Source organism: Hirundo rustica, chromosome 2 (genome assembly GCF_015227805.2).
Source record: "Hirundo rustica isolate bHirRus1 chromosome 2, bHirRus1.pri.v3, whole genome shotgun sequence".
NCBI classification, from domain to species: Eukaryota; Metazoa; Chordata; class Aves; order Passeriformes; family Hirundinidae; genus Hirundo; species Hirundo rustica.
In genome coordinates this window covers 29,826,367-29,843,501 of record NC_053451.1, presented here as the reverse complement: position 1 = coordinate 29,843,501, position 17,135 = coordinate 29,826,367, and the positions used below count along the sequence as shown (strand labels likewise).

The 17,135-nt window shown below is 40.0% G+C and overlaps 1 protein-coding gene across 5 annotated transcripts in view; it reads left to right on the top strand.

Annotated features, from left to right (window-relative positions):
- The window catches only part of TSPAN9 (tetraspanin 9), a 179,098-nt gene that overhangs the window by 108,515 nt on the left and 53,448 nt on the right, over nucleotides 1-17,135 (top strand). The window contains exon 1 of one of the 5 annotated variants that reach the window (XM_040055568.2): nucleotides 2,732-2,804. The exons of the other annotated variants lie outside the window; for them this stretch is intronic. Within the exon in view, the coding sequence (XP_039911502.1) occupies nucleotides 2,787-2,804 (18 nt within the window). The 5' untranslated portion in view covers nucleotides 2,732-2,786. Of the gene's footprint in view, nucleotides 1-2,731; nucleotides 2,805-17,135 lie in introns of those variants that run through there. 5 annotated transcript variants of the gene reach the window in all.

The following is a 17,135-nucleotide window of genomic DNA, read 5'->3' as shown; positions in this document are numbered from 1 at the left end:
AAATAAAATTAAATTATTGGATTATTTTAATGATGCGTGCAAATAGCAACAAGTTTGTGTGTCAATGTGAAGATTCCGTCTGCAGTGGTGTACTTTTCATAAGATGTTGCTCTAAGAGAATTTAGACTTTTCTTTCTTGCACTGATAGTAATGCAGGAGTGATGGAAGGTAAAATTTGCTTCATCTGTTGCATTTCCTCACTCAAGTAAAGGCATTCTTCTGAGAACAGTGATTCTCCATGCCTGGCATGATGCTGCAGTGAAGCTCTTCTCTGCTTCACTAACTGTTGTTAATGGCCCCATCCAGTTAGCTTGTACCCCGAAAAGTCCATGGTCATTCCCTGTCTTATCATCCTCCACTTTTTCAAGCCATACATGAGGGTAAGTTGTGCTAAGCTGATCTGTATCCTGGTTGATTTGTCTATTTTTTGCTTTTCTATGCGGTTTTCTGTTGAATTAGGAGCTAAGGTATTTTAAATTGATTATGTAAACTATTTTTGATCAGATTAATAATATGGTAGGAATCTGTCGTATTGCTGTTTGCTGAATGCCTTTGGCCATGGTCTTTGCTAGTGGAAAGTGAAACTGTTGTGCCAGCACCTTTCTTCGTCCATACCTGTTGATACTTAAGAAAATGGAAGGGAACTTCTATGCACCAAAGCAATAGTGTTGTACTGTGGGAGAAAACAGCTTTCTTTCATGAATCTCAGTGCCCACTGAAGCAAGAGATTTGATTGCCCCTATCTTGGGATACAGAGCAGCACATCTGTAAAATTCAGTTTTTCTGTGTTTGTGCACATCATTCTAACTGATCTAAAGGAAGAGCAAGGCATTTAAATTTCCAGTTTGCATATTCTGTTCAGTCCTCTAATTGCCAAAAGTAATATTAAATACTCTAGGGAGAAGGTCATTTATCAGGAAGAGGAGTTTTGAGACTACTGAAGAATTAGGTTATCTTTACATTATGAAACCACAGTGTCAGAATTAGGTCACTGTTTCCTTTAATGTCTCTGTGTAACTGGCTGAAAAATCTACAGAAAATCTAAGATAGCTAAGGGTGTGTTATTTATGAGACGGGGAAGAACACTTGGTTTTCTGTGTTCCTACTAGTCCAATGCACTGCTAAGGGATGAACTGATGCTGCAAATCATTCAGTTATATCAGTAAAGACACTTTTCTCAAATTTGTGTAAAATTGATGCCTCAAATAGTGTTTGGGGGCCATCTAGCAGATGATGGTTTTATTTCCTTTGGATGAGAGGCGAAACAGCCTTCTTGGCCACTTTTCAGAAGTGTTGGAGTGCTAATCCTAACCTCCTAGCCAAACCAGCTCGGGTAATTATGTTGTGCCTTCTTAAATTCCACATCGTGTCCGAGTGGGCAGATTATTCTTCATCCTATGTCTCAAACACGGTGTCACAGTTAGGCATTTTCCCTGCTGTAACTTGGTCTGGTAACGTGGATCTCACACAGTGCTGTGGCTCTTGCTTTTGCCACCATTATTACTGTCCTCTTATTATTGTGCTGAGGTTTGTAGGGAGAGATGATACCTTTATCTGACCAAGTAATACAGCTAGAGAAAAAAAATCCTTAATGTAAGTATCAGTAGAATGTCTAGAGACTCCTAGAGACCTGGGCCTGGTTGTTCATGGTTTTGTGTAGATGCAGACTTAAAGGCAGGGTCAGTTTTGGGAGTTTACGCTCATGGGAGATGAGGCAGGTAAAGGGATAAAAATATGCAAGCAGAGTGATTGCATATTGTCACCAGACATTTGCTGGTGAAACAGGAATGGAATTCATTCTGGAGGTGGTGAGTTAATTCATGAGGTATAGAAAGGGAAAAGGAATGTAGAAGAGGTGGGACCTCATGAGCTTCTAGGCAGAGAAGATGGGGAAGCTGGTAGAGGAAAGCTGAGATTGGCAGGTTGGCCAAGCTGGTTGTTCAAATGAGTGGCTGACTGAAACAGTGGAAACAGACAAAACTCTCTGTGATCATCACTAGCATTTTGCCTACTGTGGAATGAACTGTGATTCATGCTCTCTGCTTGGTCTCTGGGTCAGAGTTTCCAGTGCCTGGTTCTGCATGGCTTGGGGTGAGCATGGGACAGTGTCTATGGTTACAGAAGGGGGAATAGTACTTTGTTCAAGAGTTTAAGATACTTTGGGGAATACGGGTAGTCCCTGATCTTGACTTCTTCATTCATTTCCCTCTGGACGCTGTGTGAATCCAAGGGGTGGAATTGTGCTTGTGTCACTGGTGATTGCTGTGGTCAGTTCAGCTACCTTGCTCTACTGAAAGTGGTACAGAGCTTTTTAGGCAGCTTAGGTGGGACAGCTTTTCCTCTCTATCTGAAAGCAAAGAAAAGAGGGTTGCCAGCTTCGGATTAGTGTTTGGAAGAATATAATCTGATTGAAAAAGTCCTGAGAAGAGAACCCTGGACTGTTCTTTAAACCATCTGGCTCTCAAATGGCACTCTTCCAGCTACTGTGACGATCTCACTATTTGTTTGAGATATTGGGGAGCACTTGCCATAAACACATCTGTTGTTTATGTTAGTGTCCTAGGGTATAGTTACTTTTTACTATGCTAGTTTATGTAAACTATCCCTGCAAAAGTGGATTTTTCATTCAGTCATTCCCTGCATAACTTGATGGTTGCTTATCTTTGAGCAACAAAATATAAAAAGCAAAACGTTTTGTCATTTTGTGCAAACTGCAGAAACCGCCAGCATGGCCTGCATGGCCCAGCAGCAAGGGAGGCATAAGATCTCTTCCCCACTGGCTTCTCATGGCCCCCATACCTAATGTGAGTACAAGTGGCATTTGAAATAGCCTAGCCTCAGGAACAGAATAATTCTTTACTCGTTGCAGTACTTGTTCTGAATTAGGAGAGCTCAGCACAATTTTCTTTAGTGTTCGTTTTTTCTTGTCAAAACCCGGTCTGCTGACAAAACGCACAGGTCTACATTTGTTTTTTGACTGCTGAGTGGAAGTAAGTTTTATGTTTTATTTAACTGTGTTCTTGCAAAGATGAACCATCCTAGCAGATGATGGGTTTATTTCCTTTGGATAAGAGGCAAGCCAGCACATTTTCACTGCTTCAGCTACCCAGGCTTTGATTTTGTTTTTGTGGTATTTTTAATTTTTTTTTTTTAATTATTCTGAATCCTTAGTTACCCCATTACTGAGCAACTGAACATGACGACCCATGTGTTCTGGAAATACTAGGTTTTAAACTTTTAGAAGAATGTCTTTTGTTGTAATGCTTAAAATGCTCAGTGAGCAGAGATGTGGAGAAGGGAAAAAGAGGAGAGATGAGTCCTTATAAGCAAAGGAGTTTGGTTGGTTGGTGTTTGAGCCTGCTCATAGTCTTCTGACTAAATTAAACAATGAAGAGTCTCTCAAAGTTATGAAAGAAATCAATTTCTATTAAACCCTTAATATAATGAATTGTCATTTTGTGCTGTTTGTTTCAACAGCATTCATGTTTTGGAATTCTGCTTTCTCGGTCCAAGATAAATTCTTTCTCTTTGTGTAATACCTCTCTTTTTAAGAGGTATGCTAGCATCTCTTGATATTAACTTCCTTGACTGGATTTAAGCTCTATTTGAAACCAGTAATGGCCTGATTTTACCAGCAAACATTAAGACATCACTGTAGGAGTTAGAAATGGAAAGATTTCAATATTGCCAAATATTGTGACCTTAATTCTCCAGTTACCTTAAGGTCTTGATCCTGGAGTAATGTGCTTATTAAAATACTAAATGAAAAGAAAGCAAACCAAAAAGCTAGGCAGAGCATCAGCCCTGGCAGAAAAGCTTGAAAACAGGAGGAAAAAATGTAAGGATGGAACTGAAGACAGGAAAATAATCCAGAATATATTAGTTAATACAAAATATCTTTGTGGGGTTTTTGCTTGTGGGGTTGTTTGTTTATTTTTTTGTTTGTTTTTTTAGTTTGTTTGGTTGGTTTTACATTCTTGAATATGAGTTTCAGAGGCACCCAACTGTTAATTTTTACTGTAAACAAAGGTGTAAAGAGTAGAAGGCTTAGTGTCCATTTGGAAAGCAAGTAGTTGGGCCATTTTAATAAGAGGTTGGAAGTGAAAGAGACTTCTCTTGTAGTAACAACTGGAAGACTTCTAACAAAAAGTCCCTCCACTGACTGATGATGCTCAGCTCCTTGTATTCCCAGTGGGAGATGAGTGATGATTCAGCACCTTGCTGTCTTCTATTCCAATCGATCCATTTATCGAGAGAGCTGAAAGGGGCATTCAGAGTGAGGGAGTTAACACAAAAAAGAGAATTAAGAACCCTTGGGGTCAATAACATTGTTCCTGCTTGTAATGGCAAGGAGCAAGTTTTAGCTGTGGAGGAGAGAATGAGGCAATGTACTTCAAAGAAGATTTTATCGAGTAACTGCAGCACTCTCTTGAAATGCTTCCTCATTCTTATTAGTTGTTCTGTGAAATGAGATCCTGTTTCATGTGGAGGTTTTGGGGGCAAGAGTTCTGCTTCCTCATGAATTAGATCAGTTCTTTGCCCATCATGGGTGCCATTGCATGCAAGCAAACAGTGATACCAGTAAAGTGGAACTTGCTCTTTCCTTTTCCCCACCCAGTGAAATTTCTTACAGAAGCCTACAAGAGTCTGGGTTTGATTTTTAAACAGACCATCACCTGTGCCGTGCTACTTTTGAAAGCTGTTTCATGAAAGGAGCAAATGCTTAGTCAGCACCTTTCATGCTGACTAGAAGAATGCCAGGGAATAGAGATGTACAGAGAATACCAGAGATGTATAGAGTGGATAATGTGTAGAGATAGATGTATAGAGATTAGAGATGTATCAAATGGAGAATGCCAGGTTGTCTGTTGCACACACTAGCAGCATCTTGAAGTGAAAACACGGACATTTAATCTAAACAGAGATTAAATTTTAAATACATTCCTGAATATGTTCAGCTATATCATAAGCTCCTTTGACTGCTGTGTCCAATTGTGTGCACCTTTGACTGTATCTGAATTAACAGGGAGATAAAATTTATTGTAAGCCAGAGTTGTTCACTGTATACTTTGCTAAATAAGATGGGCCTGTTACTGCTCACTCTGGACGACTTTCTGTTCTTAGGAAGAACTCAGTTGCCCAGTATCTAAAGCATATGCCTTAGGACAGCTACTGTGTAGCTCTGAAATACTTTGAGATCAGCCACTGCCTGGATTTAATCATGCAACCAGAAGCTGGCTGATCTAGTCTTTGCCTGCTGAAGGGAGTAAGCAAGCATATTTGGGGTGCTGCTGAATCTGCCATCTGGAAGTCAGGAGGTCCACAAATGGGCAAAGGCAAGCCCACTGTGTGCTAGTGGAGTGGGCTCTGGAATGCTGCTGTTGTTCTCTTGTTTTCTGCTTGGTCTATAGTGCTCTGATGAAATCAGAAACCACAATTGCTGCTTGTTGGGTTGTGACACCTGTGACTGATGATTCTGTAGCAAGCGGTGTTTCAAAGCTGGTAGTGGAGCAGATAAGGAATGAACTTTTCCCTTAGGTGTTGTAGAAATGGATCCTTATGGAATTTGCTCTCATTCATACTCATTTAGGCCTGCTGTGATGTATGCCCAGAGAAGGCGTTTCTAATCAGAGAGTTTGTAATAACTATTGTGTAACCCCTCCTGTACACGATGCACAAAGAGGAGTCAAAGGAAGTTGGAAGCGTGGTGGTCCTTCAAGCCAGCATTTCACAGAAGTAAAGTAATGTTTCCTGGTATTTAAACAACTTGAGAGGAGGATGGGCTTTTACACAATTTCAGAAAGAGCTGAAGTTAGAACTGACTTGAATCAGCCTTTCATCTGTCTCGAGTGCTGTGTGTTAAGAGTTTGGAAAACATTTGAGTAAGACAGTGTTGCCAGGGGAATGGGCTGAGCTAATTTTTTTACCTTGTTGAAATGGAAATTCCTTTCTATTCCTCTGTGCTGAAGCTTTCATAATTGGTGAAAAGTTAACTGTCTGCTATCCTTAGTGTAAGCAGGTATCCTTTAGCTGCAGAACAGAGGAATTTGGGTTCTATTAAGCAAGCTTCCTACACCTGTGCATCTCATCCCGGGGGTGTTCCAGAGGGAACTGGTTTAAGTAATCTCTGTCCTTGTTCATCTAATGTTGCTGATTAGATGTTAGAAAAGCTGCCAGTTGCTATGAGCAACATGGGGACTGGGACGGACCAACAGGTCCTTTCCTGTCAACTGGGAATTTTTTCAGTGTGTTTCAAACTGTTGACCTAGATAAGGTGAAAGATGGGATATCCCTTGACCAGCCTGTCATCCCTAGGGCCATCTGGCTCCTTCCCATTTCTGCATGCTATCGTTTATAGTTCAGATGCTGAAGGACTGGATGATGCCTTGCTTTAATGCCAGCACACGCTAAACGGATAAAGCAAAAAGCATTTATTCATTGACTTTCTTAAAAACCTCATTTAAAACTTAGACAAAACTTGCCTTCCCAAGTTATTACTGAATTTCTGGTATCCTGTCAATACATTTTTCTTTCAAAGGGAGATTAGTAGTGATACATGAGCAAGGTAGTGGAATGGTAGGAACTCAGGTATTCTGATGTATCGTACAGCACATCGACAGTGACCTGTAACAGCTGCATGGCTTAGTGAAGAGTTTGGGAGTATTTTTGTTTTTAATGCCTCGGTTGCCAGTGTTTGCAGCTTTGCATCAAGCATTTTTAGAAGCTAGTCAAAAGCTTCCTACCTGGAGCCAGTAATTTAGTTAGATTAAAAAAAAAAAAAAAAAGAAAAAAAAAAAAAAAAGAAGACACTAGCATTACAAAAAGGCTTACAACAATTCTTGATAGTGCTTGCTAACTCTGTGTGTGCATATGTGTGGGTGTGTGTTTACAGAACAAAAAAAAAGATAGGGAGGAATTGCTCTGATGTTGTGTAAGCTTCCCAGCTAACTCCTGCGTTGGCTTCCCTGTGCCTCTTCCTGCCAGCTTTATTACTTCAGTAAGGTTCGTAAAACCCAGTAAAACTCCCTGTTCTAGTGGTCATTATAGATGAAGGCAAAGAGAACATCCCTTACCCCATAAAGACAGTAGTTAAGAAGTTTTATTAAAGGGCAATGGATGATGCCCAGGCAAAAGGGAAATTAAGGGAAAGTTGCAACTTTCCCTGGTGTGCGTTAAGTTCTTAGTGCTTTACATCTTAGTTGGTGACAGTCAAGCTAACTGGGGGCAATTGGCTCGTATTTTTCAGAGAGCTTTTAAAAGAAGATTTCTTCACAAACATTTCTTGGCAGTTTTAAGTGTTGAATTGATGTCACACATCGTGTTTGACAAAAGAAAGCAAATAGTGTTTGGAAGATAATGGTGTCAGTGATTACTTAGGTGAACCACATGTTGAAAACACGATAAAGGAGTTTTTACAGTTGAGGAAAAGAGGTGGTGAGTTTTGTAGGGATGTGTTGCCTGCTAAAAGTGTGGAATGATGTGGAGGCACCTTACATAATAAATATGCCACTACATGGCTGCTGAACTGCAGTGTCATTGCCTCTCACTGACACAGTTCTTTACAAAAAATCATAGAATCCATCATCTAGTACTGAGGAGTAGAGCAACATCCTTGCTTTTATGTTGAGAGTTGTTTCATTTGTCTGTGTTGACACATCAATTACTTCCACATTTAGAGTTAGGATCTAATTAATTGGAAAATTAGGTGCCTTGCAGTCATTGCCTGGTTAGAGTGAAGCAACAACAGCTTCTTTCTCTGGTACTGACACTCAGAAGAAATGCATTTTTCCCCCCTCCCTTCTTTCCTTTTTTTCTTTCTTTTCTTTCTTCCCTGTGATTGGCGGGGTTTGTGTGTATGGCTGCATTTGCCCCTACCCATGGCTGTGTGTTAGCCACACATTTGAGAGCACCAGAGGCACCTTTGAGATGTTCCAATGCCTGTGGAGTGTCCAGGCAGATCCAGTGCAGTGCTGGGGTTCTCTTCAGCTGTGTACATCACAGACAAGAGAATTTTTAACACCTGTGTTACAGATAAGGCAAAAATCAGGAAGCTAGCACATCTCTTGGAACCATAGTGTCATTTTGGAAGCTGGCAGATTTAAAAATAAGCCTTTTGTTTTGTGCTGGACACATTTGCTTAGGTGTGGATGACAAGGTGTCAGAACCTAATTTTAATTGGAATCTTTTTCTGACTTCATTGCCTGTTTCTAAGGTGTTGCTATTGTATGCATCACAAGTTTAACCTTAAAATATCTCTAGTCTTCTGAGCAAGCAGCTTCTATATATAATGACTTTCTCTAGTTTCATTGCCCTGACAGTGCACTTGAGGCTTCATCTGTGCTGTTATGAAGTGTTTTGTTACATTACACAGAGATATTGATCTAATCAAATCTTATATCAAGCAATTATCACTTGCTCATTCAACATTCTGCTCTTCTGGCATTCTTTCATGGCACAGTGTTTAGAGATTCTGACACCATTTCCACTGTAAGGCTGTATGTGGAAGGCTTGTAATGTCAAAGCAAATGCTTTTCCTGGGACTGCACTTTTTAACCTTGCAGAAGGAAGAACCTGCAAGTCATCTTCAGCTCCGTGTGTATGGACTAACAGTGAGGGACACAGCAAAAAAGCTAATGTCATTCAGCAATTCTCTTCCTCGGCCGTGTGGATGACATAAAGCACAAAGCAGTGGGTGCCAAAGTCCACAGATTTAACGTATAGAAATCCAAAGACAGATCTCCATACTTGTTCTCTATTAATTTGCTCATGTTTGGCTCAAACAGTGACTTTTAACAGTTTGATTTATAGCGCTGATGTTTTGCTTACAAATTGGAGACGTTACTGCACTAAGTCTGCGTTTAAAATCAATGCAGAGTAATTGCAGCATTCTCATAGTTTAGAGATGTTAACAAGAGAAATGTGCTACAGCAGCAATACTTGGCACAAACACAAGCTATTACAGCTAAATTCCACGTCCATTTCCAAGCTAATTTCAACAAAATTTTACAGTATAGTTCGTAGTTGGTTCCTGTGGAAAAAGGAATGAAAAACATCAGGCTGAGCTATCTTGATTAACAATATTGCAACAGCATTCTGCTTATGATCCATATGCTGTTTATCTGTCCTCCAGATGCAGTTCTTCAGATGTCTGTCTCCAAGAATCTGCTGCTTCTTTTGTTTTAAAGAATAAAATATTTGGTCATGTTGAGAATCCTTAGGATGCAATGTTTTGTATTCTGTGATAACTTTAACATTTGGTACCATCTTCCTTGAATTTGCCATTTTAGCAAATGTGTACTGTGGAGAAATACGATCAGTTGTTTTTGGTAAATGTACCTCAAGATATTCCCAAGCTCTCCCTACAACTGACACATTGCTTGCTAGCAGAGCAAGTTGCTCAGCTTGATGGAGATTTTTTGACTAAAGGGTGTTTTATTTGCCTGGTTTGCAAATTGGATAAAGTTTGTGGGGCAAGCAATGTGCCACAAACAAAGCAAAATTACATGTAGTCACATGTAATTTTCTCCAAAGGTATTTGTGTGTTTTCTTTTGGTAGACTAACAAACAATGATAACTGCAAATCCGCAGAAGTAGTGGAAGGCCTCTGGAGTGGCCGCTGAGGGGCTGGAGATTGCTTCTGAGTTGTTGCATTTCACCTGGCAAGGCTTAAAGTTGGCTGAGACCCTATGAGTATTTATACTCCTGATAGGAAAGAAGCAAGTGGAATTTCACGTGTAATGTCCTGCTGGATATCAATTAAAGGTATAAGAAGTGTGCACAAGAGTTGTCATGAGAGCACTGATCTAGTCAGTAGTTTAGACAAAAGGATGTGTGTTCTTCAGCTGAAGTCATTGTATGGCCTGATGTTCTCTGATGCGTGGCAGACAAATAGTGGCAGCTGTCACAAAGCATTTAATTTCAGGTTTTGCCTAATTACAAAATCAATTTACCCAGCTATGTTTCTACACACCTCCACTTTGCAAAAATGTAAAAAATGGAAGTTACTTTATAGCTGCAAGAGGTGATTGCTCAGTTTGGCTGTACAGATGTGCAGGTGTGTATGTGTGTTATGACTTCAACGTTAGATTCTAGTTTTGCTGCTGCACAGAACTTGAATTATTTTGTTATAAAGATAAAGGAATTTTCTTTCTAGATGAATAGGAAGTTAATAATATGAGTGTCAAACATAAACTTAGAGCTAAGTGAGTATGTCGGTATTTTGCTATTTTTTTTCAATGTGAGAATTTACTTCTCTCTTTGGTCTCATTCAGCTGGAGGAAAACACTTTGATTACTACTCTTAGTACTGATGAATGCCAAGAGCTGTAAAAATGCCAGTAACGTTTTGCATTACCACTTGAGGAAAAAAATAAAAGGTATCTGTCTTGATCTTAGAAAAAAATTTATTATTGTTATTGCACCCTTCATTATACCAAATGTATAGTTCATTGTACCAAAACTGCCTGTGCTAGTTTTCTTGCAGCACTGTTTCTTGGTTCTTACGTCTTCTCTGGGGCCGAAAATGTGCTTGGAAGTTCAGGTGATGGTATCTTCATACACACATTAATAACATTTTACTATCACTTTCCATTTCCATAGTACCTTTCATCATGGTACTGTGACATGTTTACTGTAAGAATATTTGGAATGAATGGCTTCTCCTGGCAGAGAATTACAAGCACTGTACAAGTTAGAAAGATGGGAAGCATAATTGAAATTATGTGGCCTGGGTCAAGTTGCTGGCCATTGAATATCAGCACCAGAGCTGGGTACAAGTGTTGACACTTAATGGTAGACTTGAGAGTTAAAGCCAGAAGCTGAGGTTGGGAGTATTGACTTGAAGCTGACTTAAACTAAGTCTTATTATCCTGCTGCAGTTTTACATGAAATTTATTTTACACTTGGGAAAACTGAAGGGCTTTAATAAAGAAATGCAATGAGCCTGTTGGTGTGGAAGAGAAAGATAAAGGATATAAACAAGTTCATGGGAGTATGCAGTGTGTGCAGGCAGCCACCTTTGTGCAGGAAGGGACTGTAACATTCAACATCTACATCAAAAGTATGGCATCATTCTGTTTTGCAGCCTTTTAAGGCTTGCTGGGGAGTACTAATAAAATGGTAGTAGTGATCCACTAGTGCATCAAAAGGATGTGTGGAGTACTGTAAAGAAATAAAAGGAATATTCCTTAATTAAAAGGTGCATGTAGGCGAAAGAAAGCACTTTTATCTTTTATGTGAGTTCATGTATGTGAGAAAGGAGGCAAAAAAGGGATGCAAAGACAGGGTCTCTCCTTGATGCCATCACTCTTGTAGTAAATTCCTGAGCATTTAAACAAACCTGAAATATTTACTGGTCATGAATGTTTCTCCACAGCTGATGATGGAAAGAAGGGAATGGGTCCAGGGTGCTCAGTTCTCCAGGGGGATGCAGTAAGTGGTTTCATCTGTTGGAGGTACAGGGGCTGAAGGTGACATTGATAAGTAAGGGTGAACACTCTCATCCTAACCAGGTAGGAAAGTGTCATAGGATGAGAAAAAAAGATCCTTAATGTCTGGCATCTGTTCTAGATGCTTACCAGAGGGGAAGATGAGGGTGAAGAGTTGCTAGAGGAAGTGGGAAAATATGTACTGAAGCAAATGTGTAGAATTTGAATGAAAAACAGCTTCTTGTCACATCAGATTGTGGAATCTCATATCACACCATGGTGGCCTGAGCTGGTCTGGCCATCTGTGTTGGAGTTGGGCATGGTGGAGGGTCAACTGGGTATGCTAAAGGGAGGCTTTTTTGCTGCAGGATTTGATGCTGGGAATCAGCAGATGCTGCTCTGTGTTCCCATTCAGAAATAGTTAAATATGCTGTACTTCAGTATTCCACAATATCCTGATGGGAAGATTGCTGGGATGATGTGTTGGTTTTCCTTGCAGCTGCCATATTTTCTAGCTGAATTATTTTTGTCATCTCTGTAAGATAAAGTCCTTTTTTTGACCTATCTAGTTTTCATTCGGGGTTTTATGTATGTCCTTTTAAGCCTTCTCTGGCACAGGAAAGACCCAGAGAAGTACCAGGTTCTAATCTCAGTGCTCCCATTAGTTTCATGTGCTGTCTCAACGACAGATGTTGGATTTGTGGTGCTGATTTATGAGATGTTAGGAAGGATTGGCTGGGTGGCTTAATGACTGGTTACAGTACTGTCAAGAGAGTGAGAAGATCACACACTGGCTGTGCTATGGTGCAGCTTCTGCATTAGCTGATTTCTCTTTGGTGTGAAAAGAAGGTGTCCTGACGATTTTTTGCCATTATGAATTAGAATTTTTTTTCAAGATATTCTGTCTTGTGGGGAAAGAGGGAGACTAAATGCTGCTGCTTGAATCTGTGCCTTCCTCAGGACAACCTGAGCTATGTCATTCCCAACCTGTGCTGCTTCAAACTCATTAAGTGTGCCTCTGATCATTAATGAGCTCCCTCAAGGGAAGCAGTGCACCTGAGAAGTGCTGCTGGCAACTAGCTGTCACGTGTGTTGCTGGGAGCTCACAGATTATTAAATAACATTCCTATTTCTTCATCCTCCAAGTTGTATGGACATCTGTGCTGTTTCTAAAGTCCTTCTGATGACAGCTTTGGTACGGACAGGGTGAGGTCACTTTTTTCTCAGGCTTGATGGTGGGGTAACAACTCAGGACAGAAAAGGTCCATTAGAATAGTTGAGGCAGGCAACATGTGATATGTTACGGCGCAGAAAGGCTTCAACACATGTTCATAGACCTGCCCTCCATGTGTGCAAGCCATAAAACACTCTGGTAGATTGGATCAAACTAAATGTCTTTTTTACCAAGCATGAAAAATATAAAAATAGCTCTCACACTCTCCAGGAAAATGCTAGGCACCTAGGTCTGTACAGAAGTATGGGCATTGTTATTCAGTAATGACCATGTGCTCCTTGTGAGTGGACAGCATTACAGAGAAAGCAGTTTACCCCCATAGGTCCTAGAATTCCTGCTTTGAGGAAGCTCCTTTCTGAGCCTAAATCTGTGCTTCTGTCTGCTTTGCTTTTATAGTCAATTCACACCTCTAAGCTTCCTGGTAGTTTCGCAGTGCTAGGAGCACTACAAACCCATGAAGTCTGTGTTTTATGCTCCCAAAGAGGTGCCCATCAAAACCAAGGTATAAATACTATTGATTACCAATGTCATTCCTAGGGTGTTATCAGACTGTGATGGGGGAATTTCTAATACAAGCATTGGGTTCTTTCCTAGTGGTCTAGGATGAAAATCAGGAAGGATTAGCATTATGCTACTGTGAAGGTTAGAGGCTAAAAGCAAGCTTTGTAGGAAAACATACTCCTTTTATTTTAATTGATTGTGCACCCTCAAAAAAAAAAAAAAAAGAGATTTTAGGTGTACAGCTGCTTTGTTATATTTGGATTCCTCTCATCCCTATGTTTCTTCAAGTTATCTGCATAGATTTTGCTAGGAAGCAGCTTGGTTTGACATACACCCAGCCTGGATTTAAAGCTGATGAAAATTGATCATTCAGGGCAAGGACTATTAACAAACTCCTGAATTGTGGACTGGTGTCGTCTTTGCTCCTAAATGCTATAAACTCAGTATGAGCTGCTGCAGAGTTATTTCTGCATGATGAAAATAGCCTCTGTTACTCATCTCTCACAGCTACCACTAGCAGCAGTAGGGGTTGGTAGGATAATTATCATATAAGCATTTTGCTGTGAATATTGGGGATGAATGCACACTAAGGTATTTGCAGTTGCATGACACTAAGAAAATCTCAGGTTTCTTAACATTTTATGTTTATTTCAGTCAGAGGGAATAATTTTGCCCCAAGCTTGAGACACAAAAGGCCATGTTACTATTTCTTTTTGACTTTTGCTCAGCCGAAGCACTGTGAGAGGAAGCACAAGCATGAGAGCAGTCACAGCCAGTCTGTGATTTTGGGAGACTTCTGGTCTGATTATCGTTGTTCTGTAGACTTTCAGTGGTTGTTTCAGACTTTCAGACTGACCTTCAGCAGTGCACTCTGTTCCTTGGTATATTTGTTCTTCCATCTCCCACCTGGAGATAATGGTGCTGTTTTTGCAAGGGTATTTCATGGGAAAATTCATTGCTACCTGTGAAATGCCTTAGTAACACAGTGAGGGAGCCATATAGGTATCTAGACTGATAAATAAATGCAACTTATACTACCTACATATGAGGTTACCTGGGTACTCACCACAGATGTCTCATTGTATCATCTTTTTAAAGTCTCAGCATGCGTTCATGTCAGTGGTTAAGTCAGCTGTAAGGTATGGTGTGTTGTGTACTCTTCTAATGTTATTATAAGTATTGAGTATTTTAATTTCTGTGATGGTAGGAATTTATGCCGTAGGAAGTGAAAGCAAAGTCGTTGGACAACAGTCATAAATTTTTTACCAAGGTTACTACTGTACACTCAAACTGCATATTTACCCCTGGCAACAGGGGAAGGAAGCAAAAGAACTCTGTCTTATTGACTCTTGGACAATAAATAGAGTTGCAGGATGTTGAGAATTCTATTCACTTGAATTCCAACTGCTTTGAATATGTATAGCATCAAGATGGCCCACACTTGTCTGAGGTTCATAGACTATTCCTGACATTATTTAAAAATGAGCAGCGTAGAACCTGTCCAAACTTTGTCCTGAAAGCCTCTGGAAGTGAAGCCCTTGCATAACTCTAATGCTCCATCAAGCAGGGCCAGTGAGCTGCATTCTGTTCCAGTAGCTGCAGAAGTTTGCTAGAAGAGCCAGTGCTCATTTTCATGGTATTTTTTGTGCTTATTGCCAACTTCTTAGAAACAACAGAAGAATAAATAAATATTGCTGAATGGAAATTCAGGAGAGTCTTGGGTAATGGTAAAGCTGTGGCATGCCTCAGATCCTGCAACTCTTATTTCTAATTAAACAGATACCTTTAGTGAATCACTTAATCACCTTATAAGTGGCCTGTTTCTCCTGCAAAGGTACTGTGATTGGAAACTGATTGTACAACACTGATTGTAAAAGATGTACTGAGTGTTTAATACCTAACTTGTTTTCCTTGTCTTGTGCCAAGGAAATTGGACTCTTCTAAAGTTGAGGTTATAAGTTAATTGTGTCTGTTTAGCTTTCATGGTTCGAAACAGCTCTGTGTCATTTTGTGGATTACTACCCAAGTGCACAGCTGAAGCAAACCAGAGTTCCTTTGATGGAGAAAGCCTTTGAATTATCGGCAAAAGATGCAGTTGTACTGCCTGTATTTGTCATCTCAAAATTTGTTCCTGTGAGTACTTTCGTACTGCCTTCTGTCACATTTAGATTAATTTGGTTTCCTCTGGAATAAAAGTACCACAACTGTGTACAAAACCTACTGGTAGCTGGTAGCTTTCTGGGTATTCCTCCTTTTGACAGCCTCTTTTTGTGCTGTGTAGGAAGTGAGATGGACTCCTTGATGAGTCTCAGGCAAAGGAGTCTCCAGTTGCTTCACAATCCAGGATGTAATAACAATAATACCCAGGCTTTTCCTTGTTCAACACTCACATAAAATTCTGTTTCTCTTCTATATGAAGAAAACATCTGCAGTTTAATTTTAAAAGTTCGAAGAAATTACGCCAGGTTTTAAATCTAGAGCCCTTGTTAACACTGAATATCGTTGTAAATACAACAACAGAATATTCTTGGAGAAGAAAAACTACTGTTGTGAGGGAAGCTTGAGTTTCATGTATAATGAAAGCACACTGCAAAGAGCTGTTAGTTGCGTAGCTGAGACTTCTAAATGCAACCTTAATTATTCAAGCTCTTATCAGTTATATATAGAAGACAGTCCATGGATAGAGCAATCTCGTACGTCTTGTGACAGCAATGACTGTATTAAATTGCATACTCTGGTGGCATTCTGCCAGGCAAATGGGACTGTAAAATTGAAAGAATAAGATTATTTTAAAGTGCTAAATCTGTCCTACACCCATTGCTACTTCATCTCTCTAAGGATGGAGCTGGATACAATGGTACTGAAGGTTGTAGGAAGCAGGCTTTGCATCCCAGATCAGCAGTAGCAATATGGCTCTTATGCTGTAAATTCTCTTTTTATGTTTTACATGCTTGTTAATGATATTGTTGCAGTGACAGCCTGCTCAGTGACTCTCAGTGAGGATACCTGTTTCCTGGGAAAACTTTGGAAAACGTCCTGCTTAGAGAAAATGCTGCCCATTAACTGGTTATATATTCTCAATATCGATGCAGTTTCCCCCCTTCTGACGGTGTGAACAATATCAATGAAAATACATTTATTGCTTTGCCGCTCCATCTGCTTTTGCTTCTAGAACATCATCTGGTACATCTGTCCTTTCCCCAGGACATCATGTTTTGTAGAAGCTGTGAAGTTTGGAAGGTTTTGAATAGTGTCCCAAATGTAGAGATAAAAAATAATATTTAATTGCTTGCTAAGTGTGCAACTTCTGCCGTGAAATGAGTTGCCTCTCATTCCCCAAATAAACTGGAAATTCAAACATGATCTTCACAGTTGGTGTGCAATCTCTTTATCGAGTGTCCAGTTTTATTTCAGCTTTCAGGGCTGGATCTTGCCTAGAGAACCATTCTACTTGGCCTGCCAGCTTCCCATCTCTACTAATGTGCAGGGAAAACACAGAGCAGAATGCAAAGCGTGGCAGGCAATAATGATTGCTTTTCCTTTCAAAGATGCAATCCCCATTTTGTGCCCCTGTGTTAGTTCAGAGGAGGGAGAGGAAAGTAAGAAGGAATTTTATTGGTTAATAGAGTTCACAAGTTTAGAAATAAGTCAGTGACACTTTTGATGGGTGTGGGAGAAAGGGGAGGTTGATTTGCCGTGGAAAATTACAATCTTTTGGAGGGCAATGTGCATCTTTCTGTGTAAATAGGGGCATGCTGTTGGCCCAGGGATTTTGTTTTAGTGTGTAATTATCGACTGAAGCATTGCCCCAGCAAAAATGTTGAACTGAGAATAAAAAGTGACAAACAGTAAACACACTTAAAATTGGCAGGTTGTGCAGGGACATTAAAAAAAAAAGCCCTGAAAGCAAGATAAGAATTGTGTGAAAACATTCTGTATGAGTGCAGGTGTTCTGAATGGAATGTGGCTTCATTC